General features: G+C 38.3%; 1 protein-coding gene across 1 annotated transcript in view; it reads left to right on the top strand.

Annotated features, from left to right (window-relative positions):
* Positions 1-24,679, top strand: part of LOC126195137 (dolichyl-diphosphooligosaccharide--protein glycosyltransferase 48 kDa subunit) — a 46,083-nt gene that overhangs the window by 11,590 nt on the left and 9,814 nt on the right. The window contains exons 4-6 of the mRNA XM_049933635.1: positions 12,416-12,607; positions 23,609-23,743; positions 23,919-24,077. Coding sequence (XP_049789592.1) covers positions 12,416-12,607; positions 23,609-23,743; positions 23,919-24,077 — 486 coding nt within the window. The remainder of the gene's footprint in view (positions 1-12,415; positions 12,608-23,608; positions 23,744-23,918; positions 24,078-24,679) is intronic.

Below are 24,679 nucleotides of genomic sequence, written 5' to 3'. Positions count from 1 at the left end.
TTGGATGATGTACCAAAATGCAGTGGTCGAAACTCTGGGCGGAGGAAAAAGGCTCGTTTTCCACTTTTTTTTTTTTTTTTTTTTAATTTATTTACTGACACAGAGATTTTGGTGCCAGTATTTACCTTTGTGCCTACAAAGCATGCCTGTGTGGCGCTACATATATTCGACGGCAGAAGTTAGTTGTGGCGGCACCCACCAACATTTTTCAGAACTTCCGCTTGCTTTGCACTCGATTCTAAGCCACAGGCGGTTTTTTTGATTACAAAAACCGGAAAAAAAGTGCGGCTTAGATTCGAGTAAATACGGTACTCATACAGGCAGGTATCTGCATGTTTTTAGGCACTATTACTCGGCCCAAAATGTTGATTCATACAGTGGAAACCATCTCTGATGCTTAAAACGTGCCACAAGAACTGAACCACCTATGAAAAGTCTTTTGTGAGAATGGCTACAACAAAAAATAAATATTGCAGGCAATTTCAGAGATAACCAGATGTGGAATACCACTGACAAAGAGAGTAAAAGCTGGCTTTATTTGTCGTCTCTGTGGTTCAGTGACGTTGAAGATTAGCTAGCTCCTGAAGTCAGTCTCAGCCCTACAGCAAAAATTTGTGAATTCATGTGGCCTGTGAAAGGTAATCTGGGCATCAGAACTCCCATTGTTTGCAAGGGACTGTTTAAATATTGTCTAATACTTGAAGCAGACAATTTACACAGTAGAACAACTCTGGATTGAACAAAAGATACCGAGAAATTGACAATAATGGAAGCGGCATTGGAAAGTGAACATAAAATAGCTTTCAGTGAGATCTCTACCTTCACAAAGGCTAACAGTTTCTACAGGAAGTGTATGTTACACAACTCCCATTTTTCAGTAACAGATTAAGTCATTTCTGAATGGATAATGAAAATTTGAAGCCAAAAACTGTTTGCAACATAGAGCTGTAAATAACAACTGTTTTTACAGAGGGGACACACACACACACACACACACACACACACACACACACACACACACAAAACTTCTCTCTTACTGGTTGAAAACAGACATGTAACATGTCTTTCTGCATTGCACATAGTATAGATTCAGATGCTGTGACTATATTTAGTATATTATGAAGAAATATACAGAGGCAAGAAACTTGAAAAAGCAACATTTGGAAGAACCACCAACCGTAAAGGAAACGAAAACAAATAATTCAAAGGACTCTAATTAGACTCTAATGTGCTCTTGCTTATGATTATAAGCTGTTAGTAATAAAATAATGAGAATAAGCACATATTAAAGTGATATATCTAGAGCAAAAGGGAATCTAAAATCATGCCCTATGAGAGATCCCAATTTGACAGCAAAACTAAAGAAACAAGGTATGCCTATAATATGCCTAAACTCAGTTACCAAGATACAACATGTTATTTGGGGGTACCATAGCCATAAATTTATTAAATAGAGACAGCAATTTTTGAATATATGTCAAAGAATCAAGAATGGTATGGATTGTGAACCAAAGCGAAAAATGGTACAGCCTAAGGGAATCCTGCCACTTGCATGCATATGGCACCTTCATCAGGCTAAACACTCAATAATAGGTGTAAGAAGAAGGGATTAGATGTATAATTAAGGAGAGGCCTGTATACATTCTGCCCGGGTGGGAAAATGCCATCTTCATTTAAGAAAGACAAATTTAAATTCAAGTCACATAAGGAAAGAAATTATAAACACAAGCCAATCTAAAAGCCATGAAATTCAATAATAAATAAAACAAATTTGTATTGCCGCTTTAAATTTTCAAATACTAGTGATTCTAATTTTCAAATACTAGTGTTTCTAAACACAAAGAAAATAATAGAGAACGTTTGGAAGTGCCTTGAGCAAGCATTGTAAGCAAAAAGTGTTTAAAGCTGCCTCAGACAAAAATAAAGTACTGTCTCAAACATAAAATGAAATGAACACTAAGTCACTAAACACACAATCTTCAAATCAACCAGTGTACCACACTATTGCTAAAAGTGTATAGAATCAGTATTTAAAAATGTTGTTGTTGTTACAGGATTAATTCATACAATGATTAATTAACAACAACATTTTGCTGGATTCGTATTATCTTCTGCCGGCCTCTACTATTCAGGGCACCATGATTCTCCATTATTTTGTTGTTTGGTCTTGCCAAGAATTTTGTGGCCTACTTCATTTACGTCTGTCTGGTGGTTTCCATTCAAAAATTATCTTTGTCTGCCAGTGACTTGACATTCTCATCAAATGCCCATACTCCTTCAGCTGTTTTCTTTCAATTCTGTGTATCACTGTTTCATTTGCCCTCATTCTAGCTGTTGTTTCATCATAAGTTTTCATCTCAATTCTTGATAATTTGGCACTCATTTCCGCAGCTATTTGTCTTCTTTTGATGTCAGTTCTAATCTATAGCATAGAACAGATTCAACCATTAGCTCCTACTCTTTTCTTATTGTTGCTAGAAATGCTCTTGTTCCATGAGGAAGTCAAGAGTTCATACACCCTATTACTTCTCTGCTCCGTTTTATTCTTATTTTATTTACACGTCAAGTGCCATAGGACCAAATCGAGGGGCAAATCGTAGAGGTCATGGAACGTGTCAGTACATGAAATTACAATATAAAAGTAACAACAAATAAAAATAAAATGTTTATGACCCAAATAAATCAAGCAATAAGTTTAAATAAACACAATCAATAATACAACAAGAATCAGCTTAATTTTTCAAGGAACTCCTCGGCAGAATAAGAGGAGTGACCCAGGAGGAAACTCTTCAGTTTCAATTTGAAAGTGTGTGGAGTACTTACAAGATTTTTTAGCAGCTAGGTGAAAGCTGCTTATTCTTGGGAATAAGCTAATATTGTTTACAAGAAATGACAGTAAGGAATGTATATATTGAGAGGCCAATGTCAAAATACCCAGACTCATGAACAAGGGTCGATAAGATGTTTAACTTACACCACTTATTGCCCGAACTGCCCGTTTCTGAGCCAAAAATATCCTTCTAGAATGGGAAGAGTTACCCCAAAATATAATACCATATGACATAAGTGAATGAAAATAAGCAAAGTAGACTAATCTTCGTGTCAAACACTCACTCACTTCAGATAGTGTTTGAATAGTAAAAACGGCAGCATTAAGTCTTTGAACAAGATCCTGAATGTGAGCTTTCCACAACAGTTTACTATCTATCTGAACACCTAGAAATTTTAACTGTTCCTTTTCACTAAGCATATGCCCATTCTGTGAAATTGAAATGTCAGGGCCGGCCGGTGTGGCCGTGCGGTTAAAGGCGCTTCAGTCTGGAACCGCGCAACTGCTACGGTCGCAGGTTCGAATCCTGCCTCGGGCATGGATGTGTGTGCTGTCCTTAGGTTAGTTAGCTTTAATTAGTTCTAAGTTCTAGGCGACTGATGACCTCAGACGTTGAGTCGCATAGTGCTCAGAGCCATTTGAACCATTTTTGAAATGTCAGGTTTTGTTGAATTGTGCGTTAGAAACTGTAAAAAATGAATCTTACTGTGATTTAGCATTAGTTTATTTTCTACAAGCCATGAACATATGTCATGAACTGCACTATTTGAAACTGGGCCAATGTTGCACACAACATCCTTTACTATCAAGCTAATGTCATCAGCAAATAGAAATATTTTAGAGTTAACCCATAATACTAGAGGGCAAATCATTTATATAAATAAGAAACAAGAGTGGCCCCAACACTGATCCCTGGGCACCCCCACTTGACCATACCCCACTCAGACCCCATATCACAGCTATTCTCTACACTGTGAATAATGACCTTTTGCTGTCTCTTGCTGTAGTAAAAGGTGAATCAATTGTGAGCTGCTCCCCATATTCCGTAATGGTCCAACTTCTGGAGAAATATTTTCTGATCAACACAATCAAACGCCTTAGTTAAATCAAAAAATATGCCTAGCATTGGAAATATTTTCTTTAACCCATCCAGTACCTCACAGAGAAAAGAGAAAATAGCATTTTCAGTTGTTAAACAACTTCTAAAGCCGAACTGTACATTTAATAGCAAATTATGTGATACAAAATGATTCATTATCCTTACAGACACAGCCTTTTCAGTAACTTTAGCAAACACTGATGGCATAGAAATAGGTCTAAAATTGTATACATTGTATCTTAATCTCTTTTTATAAAGCTGCTTTACTACTGAGAACTTTAATTGTTCAGGAAACTGACCATTCCTAAAGGAAAAATTACAAATATGGCAAAGTACAGGGCTAACATGTGCAGCACAGTACTTTAATTCTGCTAGGCACTCCATCATATCTATGAGAGTCTTTAGTCTTCAGTGATTTAATTATTGACTCAATCTCCCCCTTATCTATCTCACAGAGGAGTATTTCCGACATCAATCTTGGAAGGGCATTTGCCAAGAGAGTTATATGATTCCCTGTAGAAATTAAATTTTTATTTAATTCCCCAGCAATGTTCAGAAAATGATTGTTAAACACTGTACATGTATCTGATCTGACTTTATATCATCGACCTAGTGCTGCTGACTAGACACTTACTTCACAACTGACCATGTGGTTTTAACTTTATCCTGTGAATTAGCTATTCTATTGCATACCACTTACTCTTTACATTCCTAATAACATTTTAAGCACCCTACAGTACTGTTCGTAATGGGCTACAGCAGCTTGGTTGTGACTACTTCTAACAATTTGATATAATTACCACTTTGTTCTACATGATATCCTTATCCCACTAGTCAGCCACCCGGGCTGCGTTTTACTGCTAGTACTCCATTTAGAACGTTCTAATGGAAAGCAACTCTCAAAGAGCCTGAGCAATGTGTTAAGGAAAGCATTATATTTGTCATCTATGTTATCAGCACTATAAACATCCTGCCACTCTTGTTCCTTGACGAGGTTTAAAAACCTCTCTATTGCTGTTGGATTAACTGTCCTACATAGTTTGTAATTAATTATATGTGACACTTGTTTGAGTACAAAAGCCTTTTAGCGTTAAAATTTGTGCATCATGGTCTGAAAGGCCATTCACCCTTCCACTAACAGAATGTGCCCATCTAGTAATGAAGAATGAATAAAAATATTGTCTATGGCTGTGTTACTGTTCCCCTGCACCCCTAGTTGGAAAAACAGTCTGCATTGAATCATATGAATTTAGGAGATCTACCAACATCCTTTTTTTTTTGCTCCATTGTATACAAAATTTATATTGAAATGTTACCATATTACCCTATACTCTTTTGTCAATGTATGCCCCTTAATATTAAATTTTTCTATCTACCTCATAACTGCTCCATCATTCAGGTGTTCTTCAAATCTAGTGTCACTATTCACACGCAGATATATATATATATATATATATATATATATATATATATATATATATATATATATATATATATATATATATATATTTTTTTTTTAAAGACTCATTTGTAGTTCCCATGTGTCGTATTCCTGATATTAATTTCGTATCATGATCATTTTCATCTTGTTAGAATGACTTGGTCAGCAGATAAACTTAATGAAAACATTGGTACATCTTTAACGATTCCCTTTTCCTCCACAGATATTCCTCAATCTTCAGAGAGAAGCTTATACATATAAAATGAACAATGTGGGTGCCATAACTGCAACCTTTTCTCAGTCATTTTGTGATAACTTTGATCCTTTTTTAATATATACCTTATAATGTCTGTAACCTTCAGTAATGAAATGTAAAAGGTCATAGGTCATCTACATCTGTATATTCGTTTCAGGAAACTTCTTGTAGAATGTAAATACTTTGAGATTAAAGGAGATCACTCATCAAAAAGCAAGTGTGTTAAGTTGTTGATAGGCACACCCAAAAAAAAAGAAAACTTACTTATCCTTTGACGAGCTAGAGTAAGATACACATCTTCACACACATGCCCATTTACTACATGGTGGCAATACCATATAGGTGTGTGTGTGTGTGTGTGTGTGTGTGTGTGTGTGTGTGTGTGTGTGCTGATTTTCAGCGAGTGGTCTCTTTTAATCTGAGAGTATTTTTAGATGTATATTTCTTAGCTTCCCTCAGTTTTGCTCTAGGGACCTGGTCACAAGCTTTTACCAAATCTACAAAAGCAATATGTAACTCCTTCCATATTGCAATAAATTCCTCCATTACCTGTTATAAAATAGAGGTTATCTGTATAGGATCATGTTCTGTTTAAACCCACTGTTGTCTTCCTCAGTATGGTGGCCACTGTTTTGTCCTATCTTCTTATACATGGTGATGGTGCGGTCTTCAGTCCTGAGACCGGTTTGATGCAGCTCCCCACGCTACTCTATACTGTGCAAGCTTCTTCATCTCCCAGTACCTACTGCAACTTACATCCTTCTGAATCTGTTTAGTGTATTCCTCTCGTGGTCTCCCTCTACAATTTTTACCCTCCATGCTGCCCTCCAATGCTAAATTTGTGATCCCTTGATGCCTCAGAACATGTCCTACCAACCGGTCCCTTCTTCTAGTCAAGTTGTGCCACAAACTCCTCTTCTCCCGAATCCTATTCCTCCTCATTAGTTATGTCACCTACCCATCTAATCTTCAGCATTCTTCTGTAGCACCACATTTCGAAAGCTTCTATTCTCTTCATGTTCAAACTATTTATTGTCCATGTTTCACTTCCATACATGGCTACACTCCATACAAGTACTTTCAGAAACGACTTCCTGACACTTAAATCTATACTCGATGTTAACAAATTTCTCTTCTTCAGAAACGCTTTCCTTGCCATTGCCAGTCTGCATTTTATATCTTCTCTAGTTCAACAATCATCAGTTATTTTGCTCCCCAAATAGCAAAACTCCTTTACTACGTTAAGTGTCTCCTAATCTAATTCCCTCAGCATCACCCGACTTAATTCGACTACATTCCATTATCCTCGTTTTGCTTTTGTTGATGTTGATCTTATATCCTCCTTTCAAGACACTGTCCATTGCGTTCAGCTGTGCTTCCAGGTCCTTTGATGTGTCTGACAGAATTACAATGTCATCAGCGAACCTCAAAGTTTTTATTTCTCCATGAATTTTAATACCTACTCCAAATTTTTCTTTTGTTTCCTTTACTGCTTGATCAATATACAGATTGAATAACATCGGGGAGAGGCTACAACCCTGTCTCACTCCCTTCCCAACCATTGCTTCCCTTTCATGCCCCTCGACTCTTATAACTGCCATCTGGTTTCTTTACAAATTGTAAATAGCCTTTCGCTCCCTGTATTTTACCCCTGCTGCCTTCAGAATTTGAAAGAGAGTATTCCAGTCACCCTTGTCAAAAGCTTTCTCTAAGTCTACAAATGCTAGAAATGTAGGTTTGCCTTTCCTGAACCTATCTTCTAAGGTAAGTCGTAGGGTCAGTATTGCCTCACGTGTTCCAACATTTCTATGGAATCCAAACTCATCTTCCACAAGGTCGGCATCTTCCAGTTTTTCCATTTGTCTGTAAAGAATTTGTGTTAGTATTTTGCAGCCATGACTTATTAAACTGATAGTTCGGTAATTTTCACATCTGTCAACACCTGCTTTCTTTGGGATTGGAATTATTATATTCTTCTTGAAGTCTGAGGGTATTTCGCCTGTCTCATACATCTTGCTCACCAGATGGTAGAGTTTTGTCAGGACTGGCTCTCCCTAGGCTGTCAGTAGTTCTAATGGAATGTTGTTTACTCCCGGGGCCTTGTTTCGACTAAGTTCTTTCAGTGCTCTGTCAAACTCTTCATGCAGTATCATATCTCCCATTTCATCTTCATCTACATCCTCTTCCATTTCCATAATATTGTCCTCAAGTACATCACCCTCGTATAGACCCTCTATATACTCCTTCCACCTTTCTGCTTTCCCTTCTTTGCTTGGAACTGAGTTTCCATCTGAGCTCTTGATATTCATACAAGTGGTTCTCTTCTCTCCAAAGGTCTCTTTAATTTTCCTTTAGGCAGTATCTATCTTACTCCTAGTGAGATAAGCCTCTACATCCTTACATTTGTCCTATAGCCATTTTGCACTTCCTGTCGATCTCATTTTTGAGACGTTTGTATTCCTTTTTGCCTGCTTCATTTACTGCATTTTTATATTTTCTCCTTTCATCAATTAAATTCAATATTTCTTCCGTTACTCAAGGATTTCTACTAGCCTTCACCTTTTTACCTACTTGATCCTCTGCTGCCTTCACTACTTCATCCCTCAAAGCTACCCATTCTTCTTCTACTGTATTTCTTTCCCCCATTCCTGTCAGTTGTTCCTTTATGATCTCCCTGAAACTCTGTACAATCTCTGGTTTAGTCAGTTTATCCAGGTCCCATCTCCTTAAATTCCCAACTTTTTGCAGTTTCTTCAGTTTTAATCTACAGTTCATAACCAATATATTGTGGTCAGAGTCCACATCTGCCCCTGGAAATGTCTTACCATTTAAAACCTGGTTCTTAAATCTCTGTCTTACCATTATATAATCTATCTGATACCTTCTAGTACCTCCAGGCTTCTTCCATGTATACAACCTTCTATCGTGGTTCTTGAACCAATTTTCAGCTATGATTAAGTTATGCTCTGTGCAAAATTCTACCAGGCGGCTTCCTCTTTCATTTCATACCCCCAATCAATATTCACCTACTACGTTTTCTTCTCTCCCGTTTCCTACTATCGAATTCCAGTCACCCAAGACTATTAAATTGTCGTCTCCCTTCACTATCTCATCATACATTTCATCAATGTCTTCATCATCTGCTGAGCTAGTTGGCATATAAACTTGTACTACTGTAGTAGGTGTGGGCTTCGTGTCTCTCTTGGCCACAATAATGCATTCACTATGCTGTTTGTAGTAGCTTACCCACATTCCTATTTTTTTAAATTCATTATTAAACCTACTCCTGCATTACTCCTATTTGATTTTGTATTTATAACCCTGTATTCACCTGACCAAAAGTCTTGTTCCTCCTGCCACCGAACTTCACTAATTCCCACTATATCTAACTTTAACCTGTCAATTTCCCTTCTTAAATTTTCTACCCTACCTTCCCAATTAAGGGATCTGACATTCCATGCTCCGATCTGTAGAACGCCAGTTTTCTTTCTCCTGATAACGATGTCCTTTTGAGTAGTCTCCTCCCGGAGATCTGAATGGGGGACTATTTTACCTCCGGAATATTTTACCCAAGAAGACACCATCATCATTTATCCATACAGTAAAGCTGCATGCCCTCGGGAAAAATTATGGCTGCAGTTTCCCCTTGCTTTCAGCCGTTCGCACTACCAGCACAGCAATGCCGTTTTGGTTAGTATTACAAGGCCACATCAGTCAATCATCCAGACTGTTGTCCCCGCAACTACTGAAAAGGCTGCTGCCCCTCTTCAGGAACAACACGTTTATCGGGCCTCTCAACAGATCCCTCTCCATTGTGGTTGCACCTATGTTATGGCTATCTGTATCCCTGAGGCAGGCAAGCCTCCCCGTCAATGGCAACGGCAAGGTCCATGGTTCATGGGGGGGGGGGGGGGGGGGGTTCTTATACATAGTGTTACCTAGTTGTGTCAAATAAATGGAGTATCGAGCATTTCATACTAATGCTTGTGTAGCAGTTAGTCTCTTTTCTATTCCCCTTCTTGAAAATGGAAACCATCTATGATCTTGTTCTCTTTCTTAGAATTTAAGTCCATTGACAACAGTTGTTCTATGCGTAGACATGTTCAGAGTACCAAGTAGAAGGACTGGTGGTGCACAAAAACACGTTCAGAGCACACAGGGACAGGTACAAAGGCACACGCGCTTACACGTCCAGAGCAGTTAAAGGATTAATCTTTGAATAGGGAAGCTGCAGGCAAAAAACATGTTAAAAAACAACAAAATAGAACCAAAGCTGTCATATTAGGTATCAGCAACTGCCTATGATACAAATAATGGGTGTATAAACATTATTAACTTTAGTTGTAATTTGCAACAAAAAGCAAAGTTTTAAAAATTTGGTACTGGCTTTATGGATGCTACAATTTGTATTAACCAATATTGGGTCCAACATATTGTCACATTTTTATGATGTGTGTAGGCAGGTTGGAACTCCAACCAAACCAGTTGCCCTGACTCCCCACCATTCCTCCCTGTTAGTTGGCGGGTGTTAGCAACTCGAAAGAAGGCATGTTAGTGAAGTTGGAAGTGAGGTAACAATCCTATCCGTAACTCTCACATGGCTATGAGCTGTTCTACAGCCATCATGATTGATTGTGAATTCAAAGTTCTTACTATGTCCCTAATATTACTAATGACAATAATAATAATAACAATAATAAAATTTATCATGAAGTAGAATGTTTTAGATTTTCTAAAATTTCACTTGGATGCCAGACAGAAAGTTAAAATTACAAAGTCCATTCAGCTTGATCCAGATGGCTTATAATGCTTTCAGTGCATATCAGCTTACAAAACTATTGACCTGACAATGTTTAAAGGTGTGCATGATGGGAAGTTTGTGTTCTAATGGAAGCAAGAATGTGAAATTAGTTTATCATGATGTAACAAAAGAAATTAATACATGAGCCTGAGGGAACTCATTTGCTTTTACTTGTGAGCGGTTATCAGGAGCTACAGTGCCGTCTGAAGATGAGCTGACTGTTGGTCAATTTCACCCACTTTTTCTGCTGTCAGTGCAGGTATGCCATGGAGGTGTGCTTCCTTTTTGCAAAATACAGTCAAAATAATTGCACGAGGTTGAGAATGGAATGGTGGTATATCACCCTTTGTTACGTTGATACTAATTGCCATAACTTATTTATTTTAAATGTTCTAACTATTATTGTAGCCGTTTAAATAGCAGTGAGTTTGTCATTATAAAGCTCAATTACACTTGATAATATTTTGTACTGTTGCTACTACTATGTAGAGCTTTAATAGATACAGTGCTAAATCGTTGTGCTATTTATTGTTCAAACACTTTCTCAACAAATTTAATAAACAGTGCATTCATTGATTGAAACCATTTGGCCCTCATGATCTTTGTCAGTTGATGCAAGTTGCTAGACTTGTATGTAGCGTAGTTGAGGCTCAACTAATAGCATGGCAGAGGCGACATGGAAACCATGAAAGACTGCACAGCTATCGAGGGACACTTAACGGTACGTAAATAGGTGGCACAATACCACTGCATAGTGACATCAAAGTGGTAAGCTGTCAGCAAGATGCACTCTATTGGCACAGCCCCACTTGAAGTACAGAAGTTGGGGTGGCTCTTCAGTGTATAGAAATGCCATGTCCTGCCTGTAATGAAATACGTTTTCATATTTACTTTTTACGTGGTGGCCTCCCAATTCTTTATCAGTGTCTGCTGATGTCAGAATCAATAGCATATTTATAATAGCCAAGTTTCTTGTGGAAACATGCTCTAAAATACGCTTCAAAGGGATATACTATTTGCTTGCTTGCCTTTTTTGGTTAAGTCCATTCTTCCGAGAAGGGTGTTCGCTTATTCACTCACATTTTCTAGCAAGTGTGTTCTAGAAGCTGCTTGTCGTGGTTCCATGTCTCCCCAAACTGTCATACATTGCTCCACACGGTAAGAAATGTCACGTTCTTCACTTCTTGTAAGAATTGAATGAAAAAGGAAGTTATAAAATCAACCATTACGATGACATTCCTTCCTCTAGTTTGATAACCAAATTTACCCATGGTTAAACTTATGAACATGAACTCAAGTTCCTGAGTCCGCAGCTCGTGGTCGTGCGGTTGCGTTCTCGCTTCCCACGCCCGGGTTCCCGGGTTCGATTCCCGGCGGGGTCAGGGATTTTCTCTGCCTCGTGATAACTGGGTGTTGTGTGATGTCCTTAGGTTAGTTAGGTTTAAGTAGTTCTAAGTTCTAGGGGACTGATGACCATAGATGTTAAGTCCCATAGTGCTCAGAGCCAGCCAAGTTCCTGACTTATCATTCTGTACTTGACATTTGAGGTTAAATTGAAACACAGGAGGGAATATGATTGCTTACATAGGAATGTGGATACTGTATACGTAGCCTTGTTAAATAACCTGGCACACTCTGAGTTGGAGACAATATTACATTGTCATCAATGTAGCAACAAAAAAGTGTAGTATGTTACAACCTGTTTAAGTTCATGTACAGAAGATGAAGGGAGGATACAGCTAAAGTGAAATAGCAACTCATAAGTCTGCCTAATATTGTGTGTACAGTTGTCACGATCTTGGTCCCTCGATATCAGGCCTGAAAAATTTATCACCTATAAAAGTCCTCAAATGGATCAAGAGTTGAGACCGTTATTGAAAAATAGCTAAAAGTGCTCTTAATACATACATTTCATTTGTGGTATATGTAGCATAACAAATAAACTGTAGCATATAAGTCTTATTTAAATTCTGTAATACATTTTTCAGCACACACTGATTGTAGCAGAGCCAGCAAACTTGATTGAAGCACCTACTATCACAGGCCCTGTGAAAGACCTGCCTCCACTATTATTCCAGGGTACTGGCCTGGTGGCTGACAGAGAGAATCCTTTGGTTTTGCCAATTCTGCACGCCAGCTCCTCTGCATATTCATATTCACCTGATCAGCAGTTACGTGAGGTATGTTCTCAAGAGTGTGAGTAAAGGTGTTTTACAGTTCTCTAGTTGTCTAAAATTAATCTCATCAGCTTTTTATCATGCTAAGCATAAGCAGCAGGTAAAAACTAAGAGAAAGTGCTTATCTATTAAAGAAAACTTGAGTGTGAATGTTCTGGTACTCATCATAGTGTGGCTGTTAAAGATGTTTGCTCACTTTCAGGTTACTGTCGCTAACATTCGAAAGGTGCTACAGTGAGGTCATAATTTGTAGCTTACATGCCTTCTCAATAAGTGATTTTATTGTAAAAACACATTAGATAATTGTGTGTTCTTACATGTTGAAATGAAACACGGTGTAACAATTACTAGCAAATACTCATCTTCATTTCTCAGTGATCTCCAATGCTGCAGTGGGTATAAAAGAATTTGCAACTGTCTGCTCCACTAAAATTTATTGCAACTTGCTGAGTTCTTGACAGTGTAGCTGAGGATTTGGTAGTTGCAAGAGAAATTTCAAGAAATTCAGTTTGACACAACATTTCTCTTTCAGAATTACATGTTTGCTGTGTAATATAGTTACAAAACTGTAACCAAACTGCCTGACAAAAACTTGTGGAAAACTGAGACCCTGATGGCTGATTTGCCAACAAATACTGGTTAAGTCATCCATTATTAGAAACAGAAAATTTGTGGATTACCTTCAAAAACATGCTGGCATTTACAGGACGACGACATGGAATTATGTCTTAGTTTGCTCCTCTCTCACTGCAACATAGTTTTACATAGCTTTTAGCGTAGAAATTCATAAAATATATTCAGTAACAAGACTTTTTATAAAGTTGCTTATATCGTGAAGATTATTAGTTGAAAGATGTTCCTAACATTTGCAGTGTTCATTCCAAAAATACTAATGAAAACATTGTTTTACTTCCTCTGAAAGGTATCCAGCAGCTACAAAATGAGAGTTGTTTGTTTTATGTTCAAGTATCGATTAATAACAGTTGAACAGCTCAGAGGTATATGTATGCTTGCTAAAATTGAAACAAACCACCATGGAGGTATATGTATGCTTGCTAAAGTTGAAATGAAATTAATGACAGAATTTGAATCAGTATAATAAATGTAGTTCTAAAATGATCAGATAAATGAAATCAGATTGTTGCAAAATTTGAGTCTGTGAACATGGCATGCTGCTCCTGAGATCAACACTCCATGTCTCACTTGTCCTAAAGAGCATATATTGGTATGTTTCAATGCAGTGGTAGTGTTTATTTCAGCTAAAAATTCAGTTAAAATTTATTGTGAGAGCACACTTATTGTTTCACTATACAAATATGAAAAATCTAACTTGATCAAAAAATTAACAGAGACTTATACATCCACATCAGCTAATTTAAAAATTAGAAAGTAAACTGAAGAACCATGATGCAGTTCATAAAGCAAGTAAGTGCAAAGTATTCTTCCTTGTGCAACTGTTGTTTTACGTCTCTGAGGACGCCTTGGTTGATATTGCACACTGGGGGTTTCACTATTTTGTTATAAAGTACAAAATTTTATCTTTATGGTAATTCTGGTGGAATGTAAACAGTTTAAGGAGTAGAAGAGCATGCATGCGACTCTGCCCCTCCACACGCACGCAAAACCTGTGCAGCTGTGCGACACAGATTTCAACTTGACAACAGTTCATTTTCTATGGTGATCTGAGATAGAGTTCTTTATCAACCCTAAATATAGTAAAGCAGAGTACGATATCATGTGGAAGACATTAAAAAAACACAATTATAGTTGATGCAGATAGCAAACCTGCTATCAAAAATATTATCAGTCTGTTGTATTACAAACTTGATGGTTACGAATCAGAAATAACAAAGTTTGTGACAGAATTAATATGTGAAAGGGAATGAATAAAGTAGTTTGATGGTGTGCACTCTATAGTTTTTCTGGAAGGTAACAAAGTTCTCTGTCTTGTTTGCGTGTTTTTGATGACTTAGTGACTAGGCACACTTCCTGTCGAATGGGTTTGGGAACAAACTAAATTACAGTACTTGGAGCACAGACACCCTCCCCCCCCCCCCTCCCAAGTAATTACGGAGAAGCCATTACATCCACAACAAGTGACTGTGTTGTGTGAAATATGGGCTGCGGGTGTAATTGGGCAGTACTACTTTGAAGATGGTTTCAGAAACACATTACCAGTGAATGCAACTGCAATATGTTAATAGAGTATGTCACTGTCTTCGCACCAACAGTCATAGCCTTTCACTCGCTTTTGGGATAGGATAGTAAACAATATCAGAAAGGCGATGGTGTAGAAAAAGAGGGAAGAAACAGTTTCACAGAAATAATGAAACAGTTAACTTGGTACCTGGTGAACATCACTCCACCGAACCTGCAAAGAGTGCAAGCTCACCCGGGGGTTTATGTCTGTATTGTACAGGTCTTTATCTTGCCCTGTTATAGGATCTGCCTTGCGAAGTGGAATATCAGTTATTTTGTGTGGTCCACAATGTCTTTGGAAAAATCTGCTGGTTTCATTCTTGATATTTGAACTGTAATGATGATCTTCAACTAGAATTACCTCATCTATATTAAATACTGGAGTATATGCATGTCTGTTAAACTTGTGTACTCTTAAATCTGCATCTCTTTGTGAACTCAGCTCTACTGTCTCTCATATTTCATCTGATTGTTTTTTGGGTGTGATATCTAATTCTGTATGGTCTTCCCAGTTTTTAGGTAAAGGTATCGAAAATACACATAAAAAGTAAATGAGATGCTTGTCCCCCATCTGGCTTAAAATTCGGAAATTTTTTTGGCAAATTCCTAACTGTAGTTCTTCCAACCACGCATGGTCTACTTTCACTAGCTACATCAGTTTTCCTGTTTATCTTGTTGTGTCTTTTGTATGTCTGTCCATAATCTCTCATTGACAATATAATGTAAAAGGATAAATAAAAAATCTGCCCACCAAGTGGCAGCAGGGGAACACAAAAACAAAGGTGTTTAACTTTACAAGCATTTGGAGCCAGTGGCTCCTTCTTCTGGCAGATGAGTTGAAGGGATAGAAAGAGGGATGAAGGAAAAGTACTAAGAGGTTTAGGGAAAAGGGTACAGTTCAGAAAAGTCACTCTGAACCCCGGGTCAGGGGAGACGTACCAGACGGGATGAGAAGGAAAGACCAATTGTTGGGAACTGCACTGGATGTGATTTGAAAACCTGAGAGCTTAAAGGTGGAAGACAGGGTAGTATGCAAGACAGAAATTGCGATTAAAAAATCATGCACGATATGTAAAAGGGGGGGGGGGGCTGGGAGGGGAGCAATGAAAAATAAATAGGTCAGAAAATGAAAGATGTAGAAAACTAAAATGGAGTGAAAAAAGGAGTAGTTACTGTGAAGAAATGCTGAAGCAGAAGGATTAACAATGTTTTAGTAGTAATCTGTCTTGCATGTTACCCTGTCTTCCACATGTAAGCTCTCAGGCTTTCAAATCTCGTCTGATGCAGTGCCCAACACTTTCTTTTCTTCCCATCCCGTCCGGTAACTCTCCCAGGATTCTGGGTGACTTTTCTGAACTGTACCCCTTTCCCGAAACCTCTCCAGTCCTTTTTTCACCCCTCTTCCTTCCCTTTCAACTCTTCTTTCAGAAGAAGGGGCCACTGGCTTTGAAAGCTTGTAAAAGTTAAACCATTTTGTTTGTGTGTTTCCCTGCTGCCAGTTGGTGAGTAGATATTTTATGTATCATTTACATTACATTATCCATAATCTCTGTAAGTCTTGCTGTTTAATAGCAGATTCACCTGTAGAACTGGGAGTAATACTAGTGGAATCAATCCTCTCCTGTACTTTTTGTTATTCGAATTTCTGCAAATGCTCTTCCAAACTATAGGCAGTGTAATATGTGGACTCAGAATTTCATTAAATGCCCTGCCTTGTTCAAATATATCTACTCTTCCCTTAGTATCTGAGATTTCTTTATTGATTATTTTTAAATCATAATAGATTTCTTAAGATAATCATCTACTTCCTTACATACTGAGTCACATTGCACATTCATTTCAGTTTGTCAAATTCTTTGGAATTATTTGACATTTTCTAAAGTAGTAATCCTAGTACTTTGTGTCATAACATCATTTATTGTTTCCTTTATTTTATTACTTAATGTTTCCTTCTATGCGTTAAGGGTTTCCTCTAATTTTGTTATTATTATTGTTCACTTGTACCTTGTGAATCTCCCCTAATTTAACAAATAGAACTGTATTATAGACTCTATGTGCTCCAGTTGCCATTTTACACGTGGTAACTGGCATAGACTGTTACTAAAATCAAACTCCTGAAATCACTACTATTAACAATTATAACTCTGGACACAATTTATCAGTATCACCTCTTAACTAGATCTCAGAGATTAGCTGTACTGGACTGACACTAAAACTGCTGTGGTGCATCAGGCAACAGGTAACAGTGTGGCACCGTAGATTGCATGCTGAGTTAAGCTTCTGCCACAAAACCAGCACTCTTCTCGAAACATGACGTAGCTGTTCCATGTTGCAACTCCAAACGTGTATGTGACTCATGTCTGCTATTCCGTAAATAGGCACAGTGTTGTAATGGTTGACTGTTGATGCGGACAATCGCAATTCACATCTTGCTATCACTTATACAGTTTCTTCTTTTTCTTGCTGAAACCGACACAGACACTTCTTCTTCAATATTTTATTGATTTTAATCCAAGTACACTGCTAAACGTTCTGTTGTTAACATGGATTGCTCTGAGCAAACACATATCTTCTCACTTAATTTCACAAAAAAAAAAAAAAAAAATAATAATCAACCGTCTTCCTCCCTATCTTTTGCATCCTAAGGGTCTTGCTAATCAATGCTCCTTTAACTATGGATCAGCTGTTCTCAGTGGGACTATTCCTTCTGCATTGAAAGATGCTGAAAGAGACTGTTGTTCAATGTATCCACTGGAATAACGCACCAAGATAGTTTTAGCTCGATGTACTGCCCATAATATTCATCTGCATCTATTCTAGAATGTATGTCTATCGGAGACCATCAAGACTATAAAAGTTGGTATAAATATATTTCAACTTCATTTGTTCGGTGGTGAGCATTTTTTTGGCATCGCGGAGGCCACATTCCCTCTATGCACTTCACCTGCAGCACTAAAGAGCAGTCAACCGCATCCAGCAGGTAGAAGTGGTCGTTAGTAGCCCACCTTACGGATAGTGCAGGTTTGGTACAACTCCAATCTGCATGGATCATAAAACTCACCCCGAGGATGAGATGCTTCCTACTATCTACTACCGTAACTAGCAAACATCTTTCATCGGCCAATGGAGAGCAGGGAAGTGGGACATTTCATTCCTAGAATGACATGTCTTACTTCACCTGTCGCACATTGAATGCAACAATGGACTTGGTGTGAGAAATTTTCCGTCGCTGGGTGATTTCTCGTAACAGTGATGTGAACTGACCAGGTCGTGAGAAATTTTCCTTGGCTGGGTGATTTCTCGTAACAGTGATGTGAACTGACCAGGTCTTGTAATGTGACACCTTGTGATTTTTTTCTGTGGGCGGTATTTGGATTGTCATGTATAACAGTGAACCCAGTCACTTCCAGGGCTCAAGGCCAAGATTTAGCATCCAATTTCTAAACTAAAAGTCCAAGAACACCCAAAAGTTACTGAAAACATCTTCGAAAGGATAAGTGTGTGCCTACAAAGTCATGGAGGGAATTTGAGTAATATCATATTTCATACATATTCACAGATGCTATGCACTCAAAAGTTGTGTTCGTTATGAAACATCTTTTATAACAGAATCCTGACTTGCATGTTCTGCTTCTGCCTGCAGTTACATTATTTTTAGTTCAAAATACATTATGTATTGCTGTCACAGTTAATTTGTACTGTCATTCTTACCAGCACAATATAAGCATTCTCTTGAAAAAATTTTCGTTTGCCATTATTAGTCTCCAATTTTTACTGACATTGCAAATTAACTGCAACCTCCAGTGTTATTTAAATCTTTGTCAGAACAAGAAATGAACAAAAACATAACAGATGACATTGTAAACTTCCTTTTACACAGCAAATTCATTTCAAATATTAATCTGAGCTTACTAAAATGTATAAAAGCCACTCTATATTACTTCCAAATGAAAATTCACATTATCAGTGTAGGGGTTGGAAGTTGGAATAAACAGTGGCTTCAGGACTGCAGTTAGTTTCTGTCCACTTTCCCTAACTGTAAACCTCATGAAATTACTGCCTCCATCTTATGCATTTCGTCGGTTAAAAGTTTTGAGCCAGTTTTTGCTCAAATTTACATTACTCACTTAGTTACATGAACTTGCAATAGAACAGTTGTAGAGTATGTCTTAAAATTATGTATTGTCATATGCGAGTGCTTCCTTGAGTCATTTCTTGATGTTATAATTAGGGACAGGAAAAATTGTTTTATTTTATTACCAATATCGGTGTTAATTTTACCCAAATTTGGTGTTAATTTTTGCCAGATCTGATGTAACATTTCTATTGCCAGTATTTTTGGCAAGTTGAGTTTTTGTGCCAATTTTGCTGTTTTGCCAAATTTGGTGCTATTTTAGTGAGTTTCGCTGTTTTTCAAAGTTATTTATAAATGTAGGCTTCCACAGCCATTGTCACATTCAGTAAAATTTTTCTGTCTTTGTGACTGCATTGTCAATATGTAAAAGTACCAACTTTTTGGTCAATGTTGCAAGTGACCTTCTTGAGGTTGTTTTTGTTTGACTAAATGCTCTGAAGGAGGTCACTTGCAACAGTGACCGAAACATCGGTAGTTTTACATATTTACAATGTGGTCACAAACCCAGAAACATTTTATTGACTTGACATTATTTTTTTACCAAATTCAGGGCACTTTTCCACATCTGGAGTTATTTTTTGACATCTCAGGTTTTATTTTTTGCCAGTTATTTTTTCCAAATTCTATTATTTTTTCCAACTATTTTTGGCAAATTCAGTGGTTTTTTGCCAAATTTGGTGTTATTTTTTGGTCAGGTTCATTTTTTTTTGTCAATTTTGATGTTTTCCTCTAGTTTAAGATTTTCTTCCTTTTCCAGTATAATTTTTGTCTCATTCCAGTTGTTTTGTTTTTTCTCTCTCCCCCCCCCCCCTCCTAGTTTGATATCACATCATAGTTACATGGAAAATTTTCATTCATTTTAAGTCATTCATAATAATATTGAAATACGATTTCCAAATGGAATTTCAACATCCAATAATTAGCAGGTACAAAAATCAGCACACCGCTCCTTTCATATTTCATATTTTTTTAAATATGAGAATACAAATTTCTTGATATTTTGTAAAAATCACCAATTTTGCAATAGTTCATAAAAATCTCCGATTTCAAGATATTTCATTAAAAATTGCTAATTTTGCATTATTTTTCGTGGTATCGTTATCACGAAATTTTCCTGTCTCTAACCTTTACATATTTTCAAACTTATCCAGTTACAATTTGTCCCAAGCTCTCTGAAATAAAAATAATGCCAAGTCCTTTCCACACCTTTTCTTTGTTAGCAGTGGTAACAACAATATTTTTTTCCCCCTTCTATGTTGTCTTTGTACTGGCCCGATATGATTTCCAGCACTAATTGTTTTTGGCTGTGAAGAATTTTCAAGAGCACATGTTTTTCTACTTATTTCCCTCCATCTTTCAACATGGGTCCTTTGGTAATGAATACCATGCATCTACAACGCACAGTTAATATCTGTAGTCGAAGTGCGATAATTGTATCAAATGCTGATTTTAGCAGAGTTACCAAGTCTGTTTCTTGCAAATTTAAATCAACTCTGAATCTCATTCAGTTGATCATAATTTAGTGTTACCCAACAGAACAAGTTCCTGAAGAGAGTTCCTTATTTAAAGTAAGGTCAAAATTGATCTCCAGTCAGTGACGTTTATACAGTTGGCCTGTAGTCTCATTGTTTTTCCCTTCACAAATTAGTTTAATTGCCACATTCCATGGATTCACATGTACCATAGCAGTGCATTAAACATAAGTCTTGACTGCTATTCGCCACAAAGAAATCTTTAACCAGCGTGAGACATTGCACGATTCCTTTCCTCCACATGGCATTAGATCTTTCTGGTTTACATTTTTATGTTCATTCGCACATTTTGTGTCATTAACAATTGGCACTGGACATTTCCCTTCTTGCTTGTATGTAAGCATATTTTGTTATTTCAGCCATTATGAACGCCTTGCAAAAATGAAATTAAATTTTTTATGGGAATAACACTTGAGAAATTTGTGATTGTCATCTGTCCATTGTGTCTGTTACATGCAGATTTTTTTTTTAGTTGATGTGGACTCTTCAGATTGCTTTGGATTTCATTGATTCCAGTGACCAGAATTGTCAACAGCTATCTGGATAGTCTTCCATGCCTGCAAATCCGGTCCATGACATTTTTTTCGACGCCTCCTTGGATTTAGGGTATGCAGGCCGCCCTTCCTCCCTACTACCACCGGGAGTCTGCTTCCATCAACTGCTCCATTCTCTTTCCTTCCGCTTTCCTAAAACTTTCTTGACAACTTGGGGTACAGCACCGCCTTGGTTCCATCCCCAGACCTGCCTGCTCCGTGACCTTTGTCAGTTTCCCAAGGATGGTACCCCTTCACTTGTTTATCATCGGGCATTTGCTGCTCTATGCGCACAAATTAAGGATGCCACATTTATTTACACTGATGGCTCAAAAACATCGTTAGGTGTTGGGAGTGCCTATATTGTTGGCGACACCCCAAATCGATTTCGGCTTCCTGACCAGTGTTCGGTTTATACTGCGGAGCTTTACGCTGTTCTCCAGGCTGTCCAATACATCTGTCGCCATCAGTGGATACAGTATGTTATCTGTTCAGATTCTCTCAGCTCTCTCCTCAGTCTCCAAGCTCTCTACCCTGTCCACCCTCTGGTCCATCAGATTCAGGACTACCTCCACTTGCTCCACTTGGGGGGCGTCTCTGTGCGTTCCTCTGGATCCCAGGACACGTTGGTATCTGTGGAAATGAGGCGACCGATATAGCGGCCAAGGCAGCAGTCTCTCTTCTTCGGCCAGCTATTCGCATGATTCCCTTCGCCGATCTACAGAGTGTTTTATGTCATCGTGTTGCTTTTTTATGGCACGCACATTGGTCGACACTTCCCAATAATAAATTGTGGGATGTGAAAGCTCTTCCCTGTGCTTGGACCTCTTCCTCCTGAACATGTCGTCGGGAGGAGGTAATTTTAACTAGACTCTGGATAGGGCACTGTCTTTTCAGCCATAGACATCTTTTAAGTGGCGATCCTCCCCCACTCTGTCCCCACTGCTCTCAGCTGTGGACGGTAAGACACCTTTTACTTGAGTGCCCCTATTTTACTCCGTTACGTGCCCGTCTACAGTTGTCGCCTGATGTATCTTCCATTTTAGCAGATGACATGCGCTCAGCCGATCGCGCTCTCGAGTTTATTAGTGCCAGTGAGATGACGTCAGTCATTTGAAGTTCTTTTTGGGGACAACCAACCCCCTTCTATAGTGGCTTTTTTAAAGCTTTCCTTCTGTTTTTAGTTTCTCCAATTTTTTGTTGCCATTGCTGCTGGTTTCCAGTTTCATTTTTTACCTTTTCCTACGTCACAGACCGGGCACTAATGACCGTAGCAGTTTTGTGCCCTAAAACCATAACAAAAAAAATACAGTTTTCTAAATGGCTTTTTTATCGTAACTGTGGTGTCGCCTACTCAGTTGCAAATATGAGTTCAATGACATCTAAGGCTTTCAACCTGTCTAGCTCATTTTTGATGGTGTCGTGTAATGTGATGGGCATGGACCATGCACAGAAGAAGCAGGAGCATGCTAGCTATTTTAAGGTGATGTGTACCACGAAGTTTCCCGCTTTGCCAAAACCCTAAGAGAAGATCTCCAAGTATCCCTTACAGAGGTTAACCAGTTCTTGAAACTGCATTCATTCTGAGACCAGCTAGGTAGAGTCCATGAAGACAAATCCAGAAGCTGAAAAAGCATCAAGCTGTGAACCACAAAGAAGGTGAGGTGGCATATGGCGTGTTTGTGTCAAGCTGCAGTTGTGATTTGGACTTTAAATGGGATGTTTTGTTTGTTGTATACCACCAAACAGAGAGGTGTCGATTGTAGGAAAGTGCTCCCAGCAGGAGGTATGTTTGAAAGTTTAACAGAGATGCAGAATGCGTTCGTCGCAAAAAGTGTATGTAATTAACAGTTTCTGATGGAACTATTCTCGGTCGGAGGATTCTAACAAAATTACATTAATGTCCAGATGGTACTGATGTGGCACGACCAACTGATACAATCCAGCATGTCTCCCACTGTGGTCAGCTATTGGGGCAGTTGTTTCTGACATGTTTTTGAAACATTCCACGCAGGACACAAACAGGTGCCTGGGGGTGGGGGCAAGATTGCTTTCATTTTTTATGAGCCAGAGACCAGTGGCATTTGATTTGTGTTTGCCACATTTGCTACAAACTATTGAGAATTATGTAGGTGTTCAATGAGCTGTTATCTGCTGGATGAGTATTCATACAAATTGGTGGTGTTCTAACTGACAACTGCCGTCAAGTGTAATATCATCTCAGCTAACAGCTGCACTACTGTACAGACTACCACATAGGCACCACCCAATGCCTCCAACAGTGGCCGCTAGGAAGAGGCACAGTGGCAGAGTAAAACTGCACGATGACTGCATATGCACATTCAGGGTCACCTGCCACATGAATCTATGTAGGCAGTCGCTCCCCAGCACCCACTCTTTCAGCTCTGGCTCCACATGCAATTCACTTCACCATTGAAATGTTTGTAACTGTGTCCAGGTTTTGTCTTTAATTCAGAAGCAGTTTGAAATCATCCATCGTAGTTCAGAGGACATCTTTTTTAACAATCTGAATATCATAAATATTCACTTTTTTTGTTACTTGTTTGCAATTATTTGCAATAAAATTTTTCTTTTTCCCTTTAAGTATCCTCATGCTGTTGGACGGAATACACTTCTGATTGCTGCCCTACAGGCAAGGAACAATGCAAGGGTCATCTTCTCAGGTTCATTGTATTTCTTCTCAGATGAGGCTTTCACGTCACCTGTGCAGAAAGCTACAGTAAGTAATGTGTTGATACCCTTAGACCACATAATGTTGAGTGTTTTCCGCTACATGTGTCTTACTTTTGTATTTCTAGATTGACAACCATAAAAACATTTGCTGTCCTAATTTATTTGTTACTGCTCTCTTGTTGGGAGGCTTCATGTGCTTACTTAGTTATTTAATTTTAAAGGGTGGACAGAGGTTTTCTGTATCAGGAAACAAGCAAGTGGCACTGGCTTTGAGTTCATGGGTGTTCCGAGAGAGCGGTGTACTGAGAGTGCGCTCAGTCTCTCATCATCGTGAAGGAGAACGTTCGCCACCGCCTGCATACACAATCATGGACAATGTTGTAAGTATATTGTGTACAGTACATTACATACTACATTGACATGTTACACAAACTCTTGAAAAATAGGTGGTAGCTAAGTTACAGAATACTATTTTTACAGTTTGGTATGCAAAAGTTCCTGAAATTTGAATTTTTTGCCAAATGGTTAAGGGTACTTTAAAATACCACTAGATGTCTCCGCGTGATTCTTCTTTTCTTTGTGTGGCAAGTGGCTGCAAGCTGAGTGACTCGATTAGTTGTTGCTAAGCATATTTCCACTGTTATGTTTCTGTCAATTTGCGGTTTTGTAGTCACTCACCTGAAGCAGCAACATGTTTATATAAAGTTTAAAACATAACTTCGATACACTTTTGCAGAAATCCACCAAACATTGAAGCAAGCTTTTGAATACAGTGTTTTGGGACTGACACAGACGTGAGACAGGTATGAGCCTTTCAGAACAGGCTGAACATTGATGATAACTGTTACGGTCAGCCATAAACTGGCATCACACCAGAAAATGTTCAGAAGATGATGCATCCAAATCTGCCAGACTGTAGGCATACCATCCAAAGCATCTGCAATGCCTTGGTTTGAGAAATCAGAAATCAGCCACAGAAGCG

Source organism: Schistocerca nitens, chromosome 7, assembly GCF_023898315.1.
Source record: "Schistocerca nitens isolate TAMUIC-IGC-003100 chromosome 7, iqSchNite1.1, whole genome shotgun sequence".
NCBI classification, from domain to species: domain Eukaryota; kingdom Metazoa; phylum Arthropoda; class Insecta; order Orthoptera; family Acrididae; genus Schistocerca; species Schistocerca nitens.
This window is presented reverse-complemented; position numbering and strand designations above follow the sequence as displayed.